General features: G+C 38.8%; 3 protein-coding genes across 5 annotated transcripts in view; all 3 read right to left on the reverse strand.

The window, feature by feature from the left end:
- The window catches only part of LOC118739040 (nuclear hormone receptor FTZ-F1), a 628,268-nt gene that overhangs the window by 41,146 nt on the left and 567,071 nt on the right, over positions 1 to 20,051 (reverse strand). The gene's annotated exons all lie outside the window — the stretch shown is intronic.
- On the reverse strand, positions 6,337 to 8,851 carry LOC118739045 (protein cycle-like). Its single transcript, XM_036470151.1, has 5 exons — positions 8,043 to 8,851; positions 7,837 to 7,970; positions 7,387 to 7,701; positions 6,870 to 7,296; positions 6,337 to 6,807 (listed from the first exon to the last, which is right to left on the reverse strand). The coding sequence occupies exons 1-5, from the start codon at positions 8,108 to 8,110 to the stop codon at positions 6,546 to 6,548; spliced, it is 1,206 nt and encodes a 401-aa protein (XP_036326044.1). The 5' UTR covers positions 8,111 to 8,851; the 3' UTR covers positions 6,337 to 6,545.
- Positions 9,494 to 11,819, reverse strand: LOC118739046 (acidic fibroblast growth factor intracellular-binding protein-like). The gene is made up of 8 exons (XM_036470152.1): positions 11,628 to 11,819; positions 11,362 to 11,560; positions 11,187 to 11,306; positions 11,018 to 11,125; positions 10,716 to 10,949; positions 10,577 to 10,645; positions 10,332 to 10,517; positions 9,494 to 9,941 (listed from the first exon to the last, which is right to left on the reverse strand). The coding sequence occupies exons 1-8, from the start codon at positions 11,710 to 11,712 to the stop codon at positions 9,863 to 9,865; spliced, it is 1,080 nt and encodes a 359-aa protein (XP_036326045.1). The 5' UTR covers positions 11,713 to 11,819; the 3' UTR covers positions 9,494 to 9,862.

Here is a 20,051-nt window from a genome sequence, read left to right on the forward strand (position 1 = left end):
ACTGATCGTCACCGGCCTGCCGCTGTGGGCTATCAAGCTGTAGAGCGCTCGAACGAAAAAGTCGATAATTTCGTTATTGTTATTATTTATTGTTGTTGTTGTTACTCATTGTATTTGCATTGTATAGGATTTTTAATGTGCGCTTTATTTATTTTTTCTTTTGTTAACTCGACTACCGGCGATTTTTTTTTATGTAAGTATGTATGCCGGTCTCATGCTTTGGATGCGGCACACTCCACATTTGATGTTTGACTAGTTGGCTTGTTGTTGTGATTATTTAGGGGTAATGTGTTTTGAATACTTGATGTGTACAAGTTCATAATATGTAGACATGTATACATATCTGAAGAATAGATTTGGTCTGGCTTCTGATTTCAGATAGTTATCAGAACGGATAAGCAGGTCTTGGGCGCACCCGAAGAGGGGTAAGAGTGAACAGCGTGCGAGAAAGATTTACAATTACAATAAATAAAACAGAAAAAAATTCAAATAACGTATGAATGAAAACTGATTATAAGCGGCTTCCAGGGGTGGATCAAAAAGAAATAGTGCACAAACGAGCACGAAAGTAGAGCTCACTAGCTGACCAGGGATCCAACAAAAACGTTTGGGATGAGATATTATTTGTAATACTGCTGAATTTACAATGAAATGCCTGTGAAAGTTTTCACACGTAACTGAATTTCGAACCAGAAACATCCTCAGCGGTATGCTCGAAGTGTGAGCTAAGATTTGTTGTGCTCTTTCAGCAGATTAAGGGCATCTGCTAAGGGTCTTCTCTTATTAGTACAACCCAGTTGAGGAAAATGAATTGTAAAGTGAGACCAGGTACTCATTGGGATGACATCACCTACATTTTTTGACTTTTTCTCTACGTTCTTAACACTTCAGGACAAGGATTAGTTCGTTCTTGGGTGCAACAAAACAAGAGACACCGCTGCCTGAAAGATCCTTTGTATCTCTTTAAGAGATATTCCCTAACCCAGTGTGGCCAAGATACATTCAGCTTCCCTATTGAATTCTAAAAGGGCCTTGGTAGGCGAATTCTTATATAAAAGGCTTCGAAAATTGAAGCTTTGAATTGGATCAATATTTGTCTGGCCAAAGCCGGACAGTCACATTCATAGAATATGCTCTGAAGTTTCATCAGCTTGCTGACAAGGATAGATATTAAAGAGTTGTAGAATTACATTTGTCTATTCTACGCTTGCAAGTACTCTTTGCATTGTACTCTACACAAAAGTAGAATGCTTATCTCTCTCCGCACAAAGCCACCACTCTTCATCGCGAGTGAAAATGCTAGTCATGCTTCTTCTGTTGAGCCAAATTGTGTACACTACTTGCCACGATCGCGCATAACAGATACACGAAGCTACACTAACGAGTAGAGAAAATACTACGTGCTTGCTTGTAGTACTCGCAAGTCTATTCGGTTGTCTATTAGATATTATTATTATTATTACCATTATTACGTGAGGTATACTCCCGCTATTACCTAAAATTATTTATTGTGCTAAATCATAATTGCAGTTACTGCCACTTTAGGCTATTTAGCACATTGGAGTGTACCATGTTCAAAATTTTGAATAGTGTATGACTCTGCGCTTCATGATACGTGATCAATCGCATAGATTATACTCTGGGGTTTCCTCCACCAACCAACACATCCTGAAGTCCGTGTTTACAGAGAGCCCCATTTTATTCAAATGGTACCTTAACTTGCAGTGTCCTGTCAGGTAGCCTGTAAGAGTTCTAAGACCCTTTCGGCTAAGTTCAAGGAGTCTTTCGGAGTCTTCCCTGGAAGGAGTTATGAATTTGTTTGATGGTCCCATTCCTTTTGACTTCCGCCACTGGGCAGCAATCTGAGTTTCTTCTAAGCTTCTAAGTAGCTCTGCAGTGTATCCTTTAAATGTGCCGCAGAAAGGCTCGGGGCCATGCAAGCGCACTAGAGCTCCACATTTTGCGAGACAGTCAGCCCTTTCGTTGCCTTAGAACCTTCAGGTCCAGGGACTCACCACAACGTTACTGCATTTTGGGCTCCTAGACGGCTCAAAACAGTTTTACATTTACCCACAAGCCTTGATGTCGTTCTAAATGAGTTTAAGGCATTTAATGTTCCCTGAATATCCGACATAGTATTTATTCTGGCCCTATTCGCCCTTCTGGACACATTTTCGAACAAAGATTTCGATTGCGAAGACTTCCGCTGGGCATATGGTTGGGTATGAGTCCATTGACAGACTTTCTGGAATCTTGGTCCAAGCACGCCTGCTCTATTGCTGCCGTCGTCAATCTTTGATTCGTCGGTATACCATACTTGGCACCTTTTCAATCAGAATAGACTGTGGAGGAATGCTTGTAATAGCAAGACTGGCATACGTTGGACAGGATCCCATAATTCCTGTTTCCCTACGCCCTATTTCGCCTTTCTAATCTTATCATTAGAAAACGTGTTGTTCTGTCAGGACGGAAAAGAGGCTCTACGTACCAGAATGACTCGGGTTTTACCCGACCAAGAGTTGTTATTTCGGCGATCTAACTCCGTTTAGGTCGGCGAAGTATCTCAGAAGCTGTTCGTCCATAGGGCTACATTTGCTACGTATTCTTCTGCTCAGCGCAGGCATCGAGTTAAACCCAGGGCCAGAAACTTACACCTACTGTGTATGCCATAGACGACTACACCACAACTCCACCTCAGTCAAGTGCAATGCACACAGACACCACAGTACCACAACATAACAACACAATGGACCACACCACAACCATGACAGACCACATAACAGACTCAACCGCACCACCACACACACGCCGCCGCCAACAACTCCTGGTTCCTCCTACAATCTGCACGGTATGTCAGACCAGGAATATAACGTGACATCAGTCAAGTGCAACACCTGCCTTGGCTGGTGCCACTTTAGGGCGTGTTCAGGTCTGCGCATCACGCGACATTTGACGAGGAACTTCGAGGGCCCGTGTTGGGCTGCGCGGTTGCAAACCCCAATTGCGACGCCACCCACTACCCCTACAGGGCGGCATCCTCCACAGCAGCGCACACAGCCAATAGCGGCAAGACAACACACATCCCTCACACCGCGCATAACAACACGTCTCCCAAACTACATGAAGCTCCTTCAATTTAACTGTAACGGACTTCAAAGGAAGATCGAGGAGATAACCGTCTTCATGGCAAGGCATGGTATACTGATAGCTGCGGTCCAAGAGATGAAGTTGCACAGCAATTCAACATTGCTGTTGTGAATTGTGCCGGATAAAACGTGCACCGTCGGGATCGCGAGCCGCAAGATACCACCCTAGAATGTCAGGGCATTGCTATCCGGTCAGGCGATGTCGAGCTCGAAATATTTAACGTTCATATACTCGCTGTCACTAGTTGCCCTGCAGGATATCACCCTGATATAGGTGCGCTCCTCAGAGGTGAAAACCGTATGGTAGTTGGTGACTTTAATGGGCACCAAGATCTTTGGCATTCAAGCCTGTCAAACGATCGTAGGGGAACATCGGTCAAATGCAACTCATGCCTTGGCTGGTGTCACTTCCGCCTATGCTCTGGCCTACGCACCATGCGTGAGTGGACTGCGCACTACAGTGCCCCATGCTGTAGAGCACCGCTGACGCAGACAACAGCGCCCTCATTGCAGCCACCTACCAACAGGCAGCAACAGCAAGCCCGTCAGATACAACAGGCCCAAGGTAGACCTCACTCCTCCCTAACCCCCGTATCGCGACTAGCCTCCCAAGGCATACGAAACTCCTACAACTCAACTGCAACGGACTCCAGAGTAAGATTGAGGAGATAGTAGTCTTTATGGGTCGGCATGGCATATTGATAGCTGCGGTCCAAGAAACGAAGTTGCACAGCAACTCAACTCTGTTGGATTGCGCCGCCTACAATGTGCTCCGTAAATATCGCGAGCGAGATAATGGTGCGGATTAGCGTTCATCCTACACCACACAGTGCAGTATCGGCTTATCGAAGAAGACATCGACCCGAGGGACACCACCCTGATTGGGACGGCTTTGCGGAAGTTACCGAGAGCAGCTTCGCCGCCCTTCCCACACCCACAAACGTACATGCTGGCGAACGCCAGTTCCGCAGGGTAGTCACTGCCGCAGCGGCTCGCTTCATCCCGTCGGACGCATCGCGGAAGTCCTGAAGGACCTGAATTTGGAGATTCGGCAAGTGGTAAATCAGCACAAGCGGAAAAAGTGGGAGGAGCACTTGAAGGTCTGTAACTTCACATCTGGTGTGAGTAAGCTCTGGTCAACCGTGAGGTCCTTGTCTAAACCAACGAAGCGTGTTGACAGAGTGGAAATCTCATTCGAAGGTCGCGCTTCGTCGAACCCGAAGAAATGCGTAACCTACTTCAGTAGGCAATTCACACTGCATCCTTCGGTAGACAAGGCCAAACGTCGAGTGACCAGAAGGCTGCACAAGCTGCCAAAAAACAGTGCACCACTTGTTTTCACCATCTGTGAAGTGAAGGGGGCTATCGGGAAGACGAAAGCCTTCAAAGCCATTGGACCCGACGGAATCTGTATGTTGATGATGAAACATTTGGGACCTAAGGGAGTAGCTTACCTAAAGGAGGTCCTCAACCTGTCTATGGCCACTCTCATCATTCCTGAGCACATCAGGGAGAGTGGTCCCACTGCTGAAACCGAGGAAGCCCGCCAACAAAGGAGACTCTTATCGCCCGATAACGCTCCTTTCCCCGGTCGCGAAGACACTTGAGGCCCTGCTACTCCTGCCACCTGACCCCAACGAAGCACCAGCACGGATTCCGTGAAGTGCATAGCACAGCAACAGCACTTAACGCCATAAACACCCAAATAACTCGTGGCCTAAATCGAAACCGCCCCTGTGAGAGAACGGTCCTAGTAGCGCTGGACTTATCAAAGGCGTTTGACACCGTCTGCCATTCCACACTGCTAGAAGACATCGAGGCCTCCTCACTCCCACAGGGACTGAAGCGATGGTCGGCGAATTATATGAGTGGTCGACAGTCGTCGGTAATCTTCCGAGATCAAACCTCGAAACCAAGAAGAATTAAACAAGGGGTTCCACAAGGTGGTGTTCTCTCCCCCTTATTATTTAACTTCTACATCTCGAAGCTTCCCCAGCCACCTGAGGGAGTTTCACTGATCTCATACGCTGACGATTGCTCGAGTTTGGCGTCCGGGAATGGAATTGATGACCTCTGCTCAATAGTAAACGACTATCTCTCCAGCCTTTCACGCTTCTTCACTGCAAGGAGCCTAACACTCTCCCCAACGAAATCACCACCTGGACGAAGGAGGTCAGGCTAGAATTAGGTATACACGTCGAGTTTTAGGGGTCACCTTCGATAGCCTGCTCTCCTACTCCACGCACACAACCGCAGTTGTCAATAAAGTACAGAGCCGCAACAAGGTCCTCAAGTCGCTCGCCGCCAGCAAAGACAAAGAAACGTTGCTGGCAACATACAGGGCAATTGGCCGGCCGGTTCTAAACTATGCTGCGCCAGTTTGGACGCCGAGGACTTGTCAGAACTCCGCACTCCAGACAGCGACTGGGTGCCTTCTGATGATGCCTGAGCACCACTTACACAGATGCTCCCCGTAAGGGAGCTGCTGGAGGAAAATGCTTTGTAAGCAAACATACCTCTGCTTCAGGAGGAACCTCCGCCCAGGCACGTCAGGGGGCACCTATTCATATACAAGGACGCAGTCCAGCAATACGTAGACCAACCACTGGACCCGACGACATACAGACGAGCCATTAACGACATCCATAGAGTCAGTCACCACCTACCTTGACTCTCGACCTATGAATGCCGTAATAGGAGCCCAATAACCACCTGTAGAAGAAACGGAGCTACAACAACAACAACAACGGAGCTTCAACTGCCAAGAGAGACCCGCGTTACCCTGGCTCAATTACGGTCTGGATACTGTAGCCACCTCAACAGCTACCTGTCCAGACTCGACCCCAATATCCGCAATGAGTGCCCGGCATGTGGAGAATCCCCTGACGACACCAACCACCTCTTCCCTTGCCAGCTCAATCCGAATCAGCTAACACCCCTCTCCCTCTGGTCCGACCCCATTGAAACAGCTCGTTTCCTGGGCCTCCCGTTAGTTGAGCTTGACGAAAATGATTGAATGTTGACCCGAAAAAGGCGGGGCTTAGTAGTGCCGCTACAACAACAACAATTAGCTAGTCCAGACAGGGCTACAACAACAACGGGCATTTTATTTCCTTACTAGGCTGCAATTAAATCCAAATTAGATTTAAAAAAAATATTGTTTGTACGCAATTTTTCTTTCTTATACACACAAGAATGTGTAAAGGATGAATTTTTATTTGCGAACCTCCGCTAGAGCATCCTTGTATGAATTTATGCAAAATATTTACGCGATGAACTTAAATCTAATATGAAAATACAACACACTAGTATGTGTATAAAAGTAAACTTTTAAGTCGTTTCCATTAGATTACGAAATATTCACTCTACGTATAAATAGCATAGCTGCCGGAGAAGTATTCAGAGGAAAACCGTATTTTTCGCAATTATATATTCAATATCAGTTGTCCAAGGATTTTTGAAAGCCTTCCATTCACTCTGCAGTTGTACGAAACTACTGTCCTTGCAGCGAAAACGATAAACCTGCGTGGTTACCTTCTCCGGCACTTGAATGACCATTTTATGTGACTCCGCCAATGCAGGAATATCCTCATGATGAAAGTAATCGTAAAAGCTGGTGCCAAGCATTTCTTGTGGCAAGAAACCAATGACGATTGTGGCTCTAAAAGAAAATGCAATTCTTAAAATAAATTATGCTACCCAAAAACGTTTGCCTTTGTGTACCTTTGATCAATGAATAAAAATTTGCCATCCACGGAGTGTCTTGAGATGAATAGCACATGCCTAATGTTAGGATGGTTGTCCAATGATGGTGGCACATTTGATTCCAAAACATTCGGCGGTATTCGTCCAATAGCCACTAAACTGGAATGATTCGTCAGGTTATCTTCACTCTCGCTATCTTGATCTTCGTTTTTTATTGGCGTCCATGACTTCAAATAACCAGTACATTGTATAACACGATACTTGTGATCAACAGTTAGCTTAGATTTGCGCTTTGTAGAACTGCGTGAGCTCGAGGATGTGTCTGATTCTTCTTTTATTTGGTTGTTATTTGATTTGAGTTTCATGCGACAAAAGAAAGAACGACGCGCGCCCGGACAGAGGCGGCAAAGACTTTGTGGAATGTCGCTTTTGACGGGTAGCATGGCTGGAGAAAGAAAAATATAATTAAGTAGAGGCAATTATAAGATTTGATGTAAATACTTTTGTAGCATTTAAATCTAGATTTTACACTCACTTTTAGCATCAATTAGGCGTTCCCGCGGGCATGGATCCAACGAAGAAAGCTGCTCCTTTACTTTAGCCACATCCTTCGGATGCAAAATATCAAACCAACTTTGCCCGAGTAAATCCATTTGCGAACAATTTAGCACTTGCGACACTGATTCGGAAACATATAGAATGCGTCCGCGATCACAATCCACCACGAAGAGAAATCCCTCGGATGCTTGGAGTATAAGCATTTTAAGTTCCTGATCCGATAGAAAAGAGGGCTTATAATCGCCGCCACTATATGGATGCACGCTGCCGCGTATGCCACGCAGGTGTTGCACTGCAAGTCAGTTGAAAAAAAGCAAAAGTGAGAATGCAATTATAAACTACTAAGCAAGGATACTCTTAATTGAATACTGTCTGAGTAAAGCTTTCCTTAGCGCTACGCCACTGTGTGCATCTACATATATCTGACCTGTGTATTTAAGTACTGTTAGCTTGTCTAACTTCCGATGCATTGCATAGCACATGGGTATCATGGATGACAGCTCATTTATATACGTATTCATTTTGTCGCGACGACGCTTCTCAATCTCACTGTGGTTTTGCCTGCAAATAGGAAAATAAAAAAGTGTTGGGATGCAGTATTTTTCAGTTATTAGTTTTTTTTATGAAACTTACTTGCGATTCTCATCTGAGGTGCGCGTAGATTTGGCATCGTCGAATGTTTCATCGTCCACTTCCTCCATGGTCGCGCCGCAAGCACTAATGTGGTGGGTTGGGAATTGTGCCTGGCCGCTGATATACGCTTACTTTGTATGTCGCTCACCAATAATTTCTCTTATGAGGTTTCAAAAACCGTCTTTGGTATCAATTTAATTCACAACGATCTCCTTATTAAAGCTAAACTACCAAAAATCACTTATATGTTGCAATAGCGCCTATCGCTGCAGCCACTTGTGGCGCTTCTTTAACGTTTTGCAATCAGACGAATTTCTACTGCTATATATTTACAGATTACGTTCCATCGAATAACCTTTTTTACGGATCCACGGATTTTATAACTCTTGCTTCGAAATGTATGGTTTAATATCACTCGAATTTAAACTTTTTAAAACAATCACTTAAGAATCCCAAAATTTGTTGCAGTTACCTTTTTTCTGTATTACAACTGCATTACAAATGAATTTGCAAAAACTAACTAAACTCAGCACAGTGCATAGGCTTCAGTGAGTATGAGGAATGGAAAAATGCATTTGACAATTGGAAATGATTGCTGTGAACTTTTGCACAACTGTCGGGTTGGTTGGCATGGGGTGGGGGGTGGTTGCTGCCAACTGTATCTATGCATCTGCAAATGCCATTACTAGCAAATATTCCACCCCCACTGCTTGTTTACTACCTTACCAACCTACGAAAGGAATCATTGAGGCGTACAAAAGCTTTGCACTTGCTGGAGTGCGTGTCTGACGTGCTAAGGGTTTAGCTCACCACTAAGCGAGTGATTGCGAAGAAAAAGCTTTCAAAAGCTGCAAATTTCGCCTTTGATGGGAAGAATGGTTTATATAATAAATAAAATGTAAACGAAAAGAATATAATAATATAAATGAGCAAAGAAACAAATAACTTCTTTCACAAAAATTTTAAAAATTTTAATTAGTACTTTTATAGCACTTTATTCTTTTTATTAATATAGCAGTAAAACTCTTAATACATATAACTAAAAAAACAAAAACAATTAAACAAAACAAATTGAAGAAAAGAAGATAATTTTCTTTGCGAAAATACAATTTTGTATTGACGATTGTTTAACTTTAACATTTCTATTTATAAACATACATAGTTAAGCAACTCTCTGTTAAATCTCTTTAATTAAATCGTTGTGTGGAGCATAATGTGAGAAGGTTTTTGTTCTGTAGTATTTTTTTCATATATTGTGAATACACAAATCGCAATATTACAACATAATAAATAATATTATAAATAATGCGGGTAATTGTGTAAAAAAACACGACAAAAGTGAACTCAATACCGCTTTTGATTGTAAATTGCAGCAGGAGTTGAAGAGTGGGTGTTGTACTGAACAGCAAAAGAGTAAAGTAAAAACCCGTCGCATTCCATATTTCATATTAAAAAAGGACTTTTTAAAAAATGTCATGCTGCTCTTTTAATGTTTTTAAAATTTAAATACAACAAATTGCACTTTTACATCTAAATTTTTTAGGCATTAAATTACTTTCGAACTCTAATTTAAATCTGGGCTATCGCTGCAACCATCGTAGCCCAATTTTCGTAAAATTAACGAAAATGCGATCACTGAATCCGAATTGCTACGAACGTATGCACTCAAAGTGTATGCTTTGTTCGTAGCTATTCGGATTCAGTGATAGCATCTTCATAGATTTCACGAAAATTCGGACTAGACGGATTCAGCGATAGCCGTGATTAATAGAGAGACAACACATTTTTGAACAACACAAAAACGAGGCATCTTAGTTGAATTAAATATGATACATCCTGTCCAAGCAAATGCTGATGACCTGCATGTAGCGATCCCAAAGGCAACGCGTTTCTTGGTCACTGTGGCAAAAGTAGTTGTGTGCAATGAAAGAGAAAGTAAAAGTTAGAAAATGTTTTCTTTAAGAACCACAATAAACGCAAGTTTCGTATAGCATTAGCATTAAAATTCAGTAATATGATTATCTCTCGTCGAAAAACACGAGAGCTTAACATTGCCGCTGGTTATTCGAAGCACCGGGTTTGAAAGTCTTCTCCGTATACAGAATTTAAGCTAAATATTGTAATAAAAGGTATTTGTGAAGACTGGTTTGGCTTTGGAAAATTTAGACACATTTTTGCTCATAAAATGCTACTTGAATTCCTTTATATTTAGACTATATGTTTCACTATTCTTCTGTTTAGCGCCATTATAATCATACAGACATATTATTACTTTTATTTATGACTCACCGTGAAATTTCCAAATCCAAAACACTTTGAGTTATGGCCGACAAAAATTTATTTACTTGTTCTCGGCTCCAGCCATTTTGACGCCATGGTTCTATTAATTTCTCACAAAGATCCAAAAATAAGTCACGCAATTCACGATTACGATGTAAATTGCAAGCAATAGTAATAAATGCGCGCCAGTAGGAGCTGCAGTTAAGTAAAAGTAAGTAGTGAAAGAACTTTAATGTTAAAAAACTAGTAGCTACCGGAAGCTATTGTCCAGCTCAAAGTAAGCACGCTCCAACAGAACTGGCTTTAAACGCAAGCAAACTAGACTGTAAATATATATGAATAACAAAATTTATATTAAATCACTAGCTAGCAGATATGTAAATCATAACTTACTGCTTGATTTCCTTCTCTTTATCCAACAGGCAACGCAGCTCACGCAAATCAAGCAGAAATTCTTTGTCCATTTCTGTATCGTAATACTCAGGACCTGAATGCTGATAGGTATACGTCCAATAAATCATAATGGCTTGCGAGCAAGCAAACAAGTCGGAAAAAGTTAAATACTGCAACTTTTTCTTAGAGGTTTCAAAACGTAAGCAAGCAAGAAAGACTATAGAAGCATATTTTCTGGGAAAAAGCAAAAAAAAAAAATTATTTAAAGGCCGGCAATTTGTATTCAATTTAGTTTTGTTCACTTGGCCAATCCATCCGAAACCGAAAATAGCTGCTTAATATTGTTGGTGATATTGCCGGGTAACTCTTCCACTGCCTTAAAAATGCGTTTAACGTTGTCGAATTGGCGTCTGTTATAAAAAGAAACCTTAATAAAAGTCAGCAACTTACAACAATACAACCACAACAAACCTGCACGACTTTAGCTTGACGCAAGTCTTCTCCGCAACCTCATCGAGATCCTTTCTATAGCGCGATGACAGCTTCTTGCCTAGAATTTCTCGCGCCACTGCATCATCGATGGAGTAGTACCTATTAAAATACAAATATATCATTAAAAGCATTGCTTCCTTATAATTTATGTTACTTTTCAATAATCAAATCACGCGTTTGCGGCTCTAATTGAAAACAAGACTGCTCAAGTAATTTTGTGGGCGCATGCAGCAGTCGCTCTATGAGCGAGTAAGTACGATAATGATCCAGCACATCGGATGCAATCAGATCGATTGGTGCTCCAAACAAGCTGCCAAAACCCTTCTGCTTCAAGTAGCAAACGGCCTCACTTGCTGAAATGTTGAGATTTACACAAAGTTTATTAAACTGTGCCGCTCTGCACTGCACGGTGCCACTTACAGGAAAATCCCTCTATCCATAATTGGTATATTTCTGGATCTACTAGCGTATAGTTGGATATGAATACGTCCACATCTGCGAGCATGCTTCTGCACAGTAAGAAATGCTTTTTATACAAATATTATTTATTTATAAACGGATTTTCTCTTATCAGCACGAAAAATTTGTTCACTTATCTTCGCTTTTTGTCATCTAGTGACAGCTGATTTTAATTTTTGTTTTGCTAAACGCTTTCTTTCACCAGCAGAGTTGCATAGCAGCCGTGAATAGAGATTTTCGGTGTATTTCTGAACTGAGGAATTAGTGAGGTTTGATTTAAATTTTGGTAATTTTTGAAAAGTTATGAAACAAAACATTTTCTTTCACTATAACAGAAAATAAGAATGTAATTCTAGGGTTAAAGAAGGTTTAAGTACGGGAATGGCTGGTGTTAAGTGTGGGTGCACCACCGCGGGTTCTATTGAGCTGTTGTTGTATAAGAGCCAGACGTAAGGGTCACGTAACAGCAGTCCGGTACTCCTCGTGGTTTTCGAGATCCGAGCATAAGCTGAGCTAACAGCAGTATAGGGCGCGGATGTGCATTGTGCCGAAGTTGAGCAGTTATAGATGTTGGTTGAGTATAAGCGGCTCCCTAGAGGAAAAAGGTATTTGCGATTGTCCTTGGTTGGGGTGTTCCGGCTCGGTCTGGCGAAAGTAGACTAGATCATGGTGATATCGGGCTTCCAAGACCTTCCTAAAGCGCCTTAATAAGGGTTTGAACAATTAAGGTTTTAAGAAAGTTAAGCTTTGCATGGCCAAGGCAGGCCCGTTAGATACCCGAAGAAAAGCCTGATGTCATTTCTGCTTATTTGTGTAACATCCGAAATGGTAGTCAAAGAGCCTGGCCTGTCTATGGCCCCGCCTCCCGGTACTTACTGCGTTCAGAGTACATCCACTCAGTTATTATGGTTTTGGAAGAGGGCCAGCTGAGACCACCGAATAATTCCGGTCCTAAAAAGGCATCTAAGAATCCTTCTCGTGTCAAACTCGTTGTATTCGATCCCACAGTGCCCCGGAACCCAGTATAGAGTTACTTTATTTTTTCTGCCGGGTTTGAAGTGTGTTAAGCAGTCTTTTATAGGTTTGGATGTCATCATCCTGTTTGAGAGGGCCCGGATGTTTACTTGGCTATGTGAAATGAAAACTAGAAAGGCGAACTTGATATACTTTTCAAGTTTTAATTTGGATCAGCTAAGAATTGTTAAAACTTCAGCCTGGAAAACCGGGAGCCATCTGGATATGGGAGTTGCGGGTTTCCTGTCTTCCACCCCTGAACCGCACATGTACCAATGTATGTATCTGGGATCAAGGACAGAGCGTTCCTTTGCCCAAACTTTGCGATCTGTGATTTTCACTGGGTGGAGCCTTCCGTCAAAGCATATCCTCTTGGTTATGGAATGAGAAAATCCGCATATTTCCAAACTTGGTATATTCCCAAGAATACCTGCGTGAGGTTTCTTTTTATACAAGCAGATAGTCGAAGTTGCAACACCTTCGTGGCTGCTGTTATTTAAATAAAAATACTCACAAGATCTCAGTTCCTCCCACGCTAACGTACAACCCTAATCTCAATAAATTAAAGCTCACCAAAAATAATGTAATTTTGCTAAGAAAGTTTTTCGACTATTTCAGTAGAACTATATAAAAAAGTTATTGTCGCAAGTAGGTGTCACCGAAAAATGCAAAAAGGTGACCCCTCAGTTTGGCAACAATTTTTTTTTTTTTTTTTTTGAAATTGACTTGCCAAAATACTTTCGTCTCAGGGGTGTACTTTGACCTTTGTTTTGTTTGCTTATATGGTGGTACGGTCTATTGGACAGTTTTTGTTTTAGTACCCAAGAGAGTTCATGATGGCCTGAGGTTTCGTAAAAACTGCAAAATTTCGTACCTCGCCATGAGATGCCACCCACTGACCCCTGAGTTCGAAATTTTTTAAAAAACGCTCAGATTAACGGTACTCATTTCCGGTTAGCACGGATGGACACGAAAGCTTCCGTTTCGTACAACTTAACAACACTACTTCACAAAGTGCAAAATGGCTTGCGCGCGCAGAAAGCTTTTTACAGCAAAAAAAGCAAAGCAATAACCCCCAAAAGGAAGACAATAAAGCAACAACCAGCGTAAACAAAGTGAAAATTTATGAATGAAATTTGCAATAATGCATCTGCGAAGTTTCGGCCGAAATTCAACGACGAAGTGGTGGTGCGCGTGGCTGCCGACTCGCTTATTTTGCCGGCTTTTGAGCGCGCCAAAGCATGACATAGCGTGCATCGGAAGTGGCAATGAGCGATGGGGGGCAGTTTGGTTGGTGGTGGCGGTGGAGGGTGAGTGGTCGCTCCCCATGTTGCACATGTCGACTACGACGACGACGATCAAGTGCCGCCGCCGCCACCACCGCCACCGCCGCACACTACGCATTGCAATCCACATACGCACCGTAGTCCGTGAGCTGGCTGCCGATGAGCGGGTTGATATGAGCTACGACGAACAGGCTGGCTATTAACTGAATAGCTGTTGGCGGAGTCGCATTCAGTTGCGTTTTGTCGTTCCTCGGTTGCGGTTGTGCGTCTTCGTTTAACGGTGTTAAACGGTTGTTTTTCGGTGTGGTGTTAATGGACGTGTTATGCGGGACGTGCCGCGCGCGCTGCATTGCTAACGGTTAAAACGGCATGAATTGAATAAAATTAAACAAAAAAAAGTTCAAACGGCGCTTTTTCAGAAAATAAAAAATTCCAACAAATACAATTTGTCGCTGCTAATAAAAATCGTGGCGTTGAACACAAGCAAATCAAGTGCCACCTGGCGAAGAAACGACAAAGTGTGCAATAATGTAAATACAAATGCAAAAATGCAGTGAAGAGCGTATAGCTAACAAAATTAAATGGAATTTAAAGACAGCATTTGCTTTGCATTTTATTTATTTTTTTTTATTTTTTTTTCTATTTCTTCTACTATTTTTGCTTCAAGTGCGCCAATGAGTTTTTTTTTAGGTTTTGTGCAGCAGCAAAAAACAAATTTAAATTAGAATTTAATAAAACAAGTTACAGCAGCTCATAAATACCTGTGTGTTCTCAAGCACAAAAGCTTGTGTTTTCCTTCGCTGGTGTTTGTGTTGGTTTTTGTTTTCATTTTTGTTTTCGGTGTGTGTGCATTGCAAACTTTTCTTGCAATTTTTCAAGCGCGTTCAACAGGTGCTTTGGCCATAGCCATAGCAAGACAAGGCCGCTTTTTATTTTTGCGTTTGTTTTTTATTTTATGTGTTGTACCGTTTTAATTTTATTTAAATTTTTTCGTAATTTTGTGTTACCAGCGATATGGTGCCTGTTCTTGTTTGCTAGCTTCGCGAATGCATTTCAGCATTTGCTTTGTTGACATGGTTCTGGTTGGAATTGAGTGTATAGCTATTTACATACATACATACTTACATACATACTATATCGATGGCTGAGTGGAAGATCGACCTATCTCGGCAGGCAGTCCGAGAACGCAGGAAAATTCCAGAAAATGGATTTTCCGGTGTATTTTTGGATCACCCTGATGCCCATGCGTACATATGCAAATCTTTCAGTTGATTTTTGCAAACTCTTTGCAAATTCGAATGTCTGATTTTGTATTTTTAGCATCAAAAATTTCGTTTGACAGTTTGAAATTTTCTTTTGTTAAATACTTGCAATTAATTTTGATGATTCGGACGTCGCTTTTTATTTGAAAATGGTCAATCTAAAGAATTTTTGCAAAAACACATAAAAAAGCTTCAAAGTAAATTTGTTTGAAATTAATTTTAAAATAAAAATCTTAAAAATATTTATGCGTCAAACGATAATAAGTAAATTTTACATTTATAATTTATTAAAATTATAATTTATAAATAAGTAGTGCCATGTTTCACAGAAAAAAAAAACCAATACGTGTTTGTAGACATTTGCAGTATCTAATCAACTATTCAGTTGGATATTTATATACATTTCGAAACATGCCCTTTCTGGCGCTCTCAGGTACATTGCATTCTTAAATCCCTTATGATCGGGTTAAAAATTATAATTAGTTATGTACCTAGCTTCTCCGACTTCTTTGCTTCCGCCTGAAATGTGTGGTACTGGAAGACATAGTTTTCGTTGAAGGCATTTTTTTTTTTGGTAAATTGTTATGGCCTTTATGAAAATTAAAAATTGTTAAACTTTACTTTCTTCTTTTGAACGATTTTTTTTACTTAAAACAAATTTTACTTATATAAAAAAAATAACGTATTCACAAGTCTTGTAGAAGCAATTTCTTAAAAAAAAAATTAAAAAAACTGAACAGATGTTCATTAAAAAATTTGCAAAATTACAATGACTGGCAAGTTTACAAAATTTTTCAGAATTAAAAAAAATTTATGAAAAGATTTTGTTGGAAAAGTGTTATTACCTCTATAAAAATTAAAATTTGTTTTAAATATATATTTATTTTAATTTTGTGTTAGTCTTTAGATGTTCATGTCTGAAATTTATTTCTATATATAAAAATGTGGCGAAAATTTTAACCTTTTTCCAAAATAAAGTCTTTTCAAGGTAATTTAAATTTGTATAATTTTTTAATTAGTTTTTTTGCTAAAAAATAATTTATTTATCGAAATAAGTGATAGATCGTTAAAATAATTTAAAAAAACCTATATTTTTTACGAAAGTGAAAATATCAAATCTAAAAGTTTTTTATTGAAGAAATTTCACATATGTATACTGCAAAAAGTTCTATGTCAATTATGACCTTGGGTGCTTAAGAGCTCTGTCACCAGTATCTGATCGCTTCTGTTAATCGACCATCTTCTTCAGCCAAAGGGAGATAAGTTTGTCATTAGTTAATGAGAGTGTACTAATTTGCATGTGCATTCCGGTGCCTGTAAAAGACAATCTAAATTCCAAGAGTAATAATTGACATAGAACGTTTTGCAGTATCACCGACGTTGTTTAAAAAAGGACAAGTCTTGTATAGGCATTTTTTAAGTAAAAAATTGAACAGAATTTAAAAACTGAGCAGCTCGAATATACAAAATTACAATGATTGAAGGTAAATTTACAGATTTTTAAGAAATAAAAAATTGAATTGTTTGGTAAAAATAAAGTACGATTTTTTTTTTAATAAAGAATTTTAAATATTTTAAATGGTATGACAGATTAGGAATTTGTAGATAAAAAAAAAATGAAATAAAAACTAACAGAATTTCTAAAAAAAACGAGTAACCTGAATTTCCAAATTACAATGACAAGCAAATTAAACAACTTTTCAGAATTAAAAAAAAAATTATTTTTTTATTCAAATTAAAAAAGTGGAAATCTGTATCCACTGAAAATAAAAGATTTTGAAAAATATCTTGAGCATAAAGTTTAAAATTTATTACTAAAAAGTTAACAAAATTTCTTTAAAAAAAACGAGTAACTCGAGTTTGCAAAATTGCAATGATTAGCAAATTTAAAAAATTTTTCAGAATTAAAAAAATAATGTTTTTGTTAATGTAAATAAAAAAGTGCAAACTTTTATCCATTAAAAATAAAAGATTTTTTGTGTATAAAATTCAAAATTCATTAATAAAACGAGTAACTCGAGCAAATTTACAATGATTAGCAAATTTAAAAATTTTTTAGAACTAAGATTATTTTTTTTTTACTAAAATAAATAAAAAAGTGCAAACTTGTATGCAATAAAAATAAAAGTTTTTGAAATTTTATTGCTAAAAATTTTACAGAATTTCTTTAAAAAATGAGTAACACGAGTAAAATTACAATGATTAGCAATTTAAACAATTTTTCAGAATTAAAAAATTTATTTTTTTATTAAAAAAACTTTTTATTAAAAAACCGCAAACTTGTATGCATTAAAAAAAGATTTTGATGTTTAGTTTCAACAGTCACAGAAGACAAAAAAAACCTACCTAGCTTACATTTTCATTCCGCTATCGAATAATTGACCTATTTACTCGTATGTACACATGTATTGTGAGATGGACATAGTTATGCGTGATTTTTTATAGTAAGCATTAAAAGAATTTGAATTCGATGAAAGATTTACGTCTTCCAGGTGCAAAGTGACAAAGAAAACATTATAAAAAAAAAAACAAATGCAAATTATAACAAAAATCGCTAATAATTTCATGCGATTTTTTTAGGCCGTGCGCCACTTTTGTCTCTATTTGCGAATTCAATTTTCTAAAGCGCAAAACATTGAAGCGCAGAAGAAAGGCGAGCAAATAAAAAGCCGATGTAGTCTACCTTTAAGACGCGAGACGCACTTTAAAAATCAATTTCTACGCACATCTTTGAACAAACATACATGCGTCAAATTTATTTTCACAACAAATTCATTTTCAAATCAAAGTAATTTATTCGCACACACACTCAAAATAAGAGAATATTGAGGAGACACGCTATCATAGCTAAAAATACTGGCCCACAAACCAAAAAATGCAAACAAAAAATAAATAAATAAATAAAAGCATGAATATCCAACAAAATTTGGTTAACTAGATGCTCACTATGAGTACCTTAGTGGAGTGCGTATCGAATAACACCCCGCCTCATGCCGTTCCGGTTTTTTGTCCATTTTTTCGACTTGTAATGTCTTCGCCAAAACGTGACAGTAATTTTAATCGCCTTATTTTATATGCGATTTTCCGTTTTTATGTCAGCTTACAATTAGTTTGCCACAACGTTGAACTAATTTGCTTGCCATGTGTTTGTTTTCTATGTTAAAAATTTTATTGGAATGTTTATTTTTTAATTATATTCAGCTTTTTGCTGTTGTTATTTTTTTGCCATGACTTCGTAGCGCATTCAAACAAATTTATGCCAAAAATTCAGATGAAAGTGAATAGCGACGATAAAATCTTTAATAAAACACATTGTTTTTTTGGCCAAATGTTTGTGTGCGAGTGGAAATTTAATTAATTATATTATTTTATTTTCAATGTAGATATGTATGGGTGTACATTAGACCTCACCACCACGCAAGATAGCAAAAAAAAAAGTTCGCGAACACGGTGAGCCTGGAGTATTTTTGCAAGGCAATTTCGAAAAAAAAAATATTTTTTTCACAGAACCTAAGGGTCTTCACATTTTTCGGTGACAACTACGCCGAATGTATATTCGGCAAAAAAAAAATATTTATTTAAAATAGTTCTACTGGAAAAATCAAAATACTTTATTAGCAAAAGTTTAATTATTTTTGACGAGCTTTAATTTACTGGCATTAGGGTGGTACGTTAGCGTGGTAGGAACTGAGATCTGGTGGATAAGTACTAAGTAGAACGGGGTAATTGCGGTCAATGAACTCTGGAAGTAAAAAAAATATTTATCCTCGAGACAAGAACATCGATATATCATGATTTAAGATCCGACTGTAAATGCCGAAAATATAACGAAAAATATAAAAAAGACGACCCATAGGTTCGGCAAAAACAAAAAAATCCTTTTTTTTCGAAATTGCCGTGGAAAAATAATTAAGACTCAGTAATGTACAGCAAACTTTTTTCGTTAGCTTGTTAGGTGGTACGGTCTAATGTACTTTAATAATAGTATGCGAAATAATATAGGCAAGTAAGATTATTATGGGAAATTATTGTGTCATATTTTCATGTGTTTATGTGTGCTTATTTCCAAATTAAATATATTCAATGAGAATATTATATAAAACTTCTATGCAACGTACTAATATGTATATATGTATGTACATACATTCTTGTCTTAAAATGTGATCGTTGTAAAGATTAAAAAAATAATTAAAAGAGACTAGTGAAATATTTACAAAAAAGGCGTGAATTTAAATATTTATGTGTGTATAAATATATTAAAATTATGCAGAAAATCGTAAATAAAACTCTTGGAATAGAATCCATAGAATCATCCCACAACGGTATGGAGAACAAGCCTTTGAGTAATTAAAGGTATTTATTTATTTATTTATTTATTACAGTCATCTGACCTATATATATATACACGTATATTCATATATAAACATTTGTAACAAATCGCACACCGTCTTCAAAAGAGTCACAACTCATTAATTAAAGCTTAATATAAGTTAACCTTTTACAATATAAGATGATTTATGTATAATTAACTAAGAATGGCACATTCTCGATACTGTTGAAATGGACGAGATTCCAAGCAGTACCGTAAATATATCACGCGCATGGGATGCGGTCCAAGAATTTAATTTCCAGAGCCGCAAACACTGAGCGGTTGCAAAGGACAAGTTTCCAAGCCGCCTCTTATAGACTTCTCTACGGGCAGGCGATCTGAATGGACGAGGTCCAGAGTCACCATGCTAGATCGTATGGAAAGGACTGGTTTCCGTGCCGGATTTTTCTGTCTAATATCCAATGTTCTGCAGTGATTAAGTAGCAACCTTTTG

The sequence above is a fragment of the Rhagoletis pomonella genome, unplaced genomic scaffold (genome assembly GCF_013731165.1).
Source record: "Rhagoletis pomonella isolate Grant_MI unplaced genomic scaffold, Rhpom_1.0 Rhpom_scaffold_00005, whole genome shotgun sequence".
Taxonomy (NCBI): Eukaryota; Metazoa; Arthropoda; class Insecta; order Diptera; family Tephritidae; genus Rhagoletis; species Rhagoletis pomonella.

What these genes read in the sequence shown, in the direction of transcription:
- LOC118739045 (XM_036470151.1), bottom strand. Translation starts at nt 8,110, where the DNA reads ATGGAGGAAGTGGACGATGAAACATTCGACGATGCCAAATCTACGCGC. An exon ending in ACCTCAGATGAGAATCGCAA is followed by an intron (nt 7,971 to 8,042) that starts GTAAGTTTCATA and finishes TCCTATTTGCAG; the next exon opens with GCAAAACCACAGTGAGATTG. An exon ending in TTTTTATTCATTGATCAAAG is followed by an intron (nt 6,808 to 6,869) that starts GTACACAAAGGC and finishes ATTTTCTTTTAG; the next exon opens with AGCCACAATCGTCATTGGTT.
- LOC118739046 (XM_036470152.1), bottom strand. Translation starts at nt 11,712, where the DNA reads ATGCTCGCAGATGTGGACGTATTCATATCCAACTATACGCTAGTAGAT. An exon ending in AAAGAGAAGGAAATCAAGCA is followed by an intron (nt 10,646 to 10,715) that starts GTAAGTTATGAT and finishes ATATATTTACAG; the next exon opens with TCTAGTTTGCTTGCGTTTAA. An exon ending in TTGGATTTGGAAATTTCACG is followed by an intron (nt 9,942 to 10,331) that starts GTGAGTCATAAA and finishes CTTTTGCCACAG; the next exon opens with TGACCAAGAAACGCGTTGCC.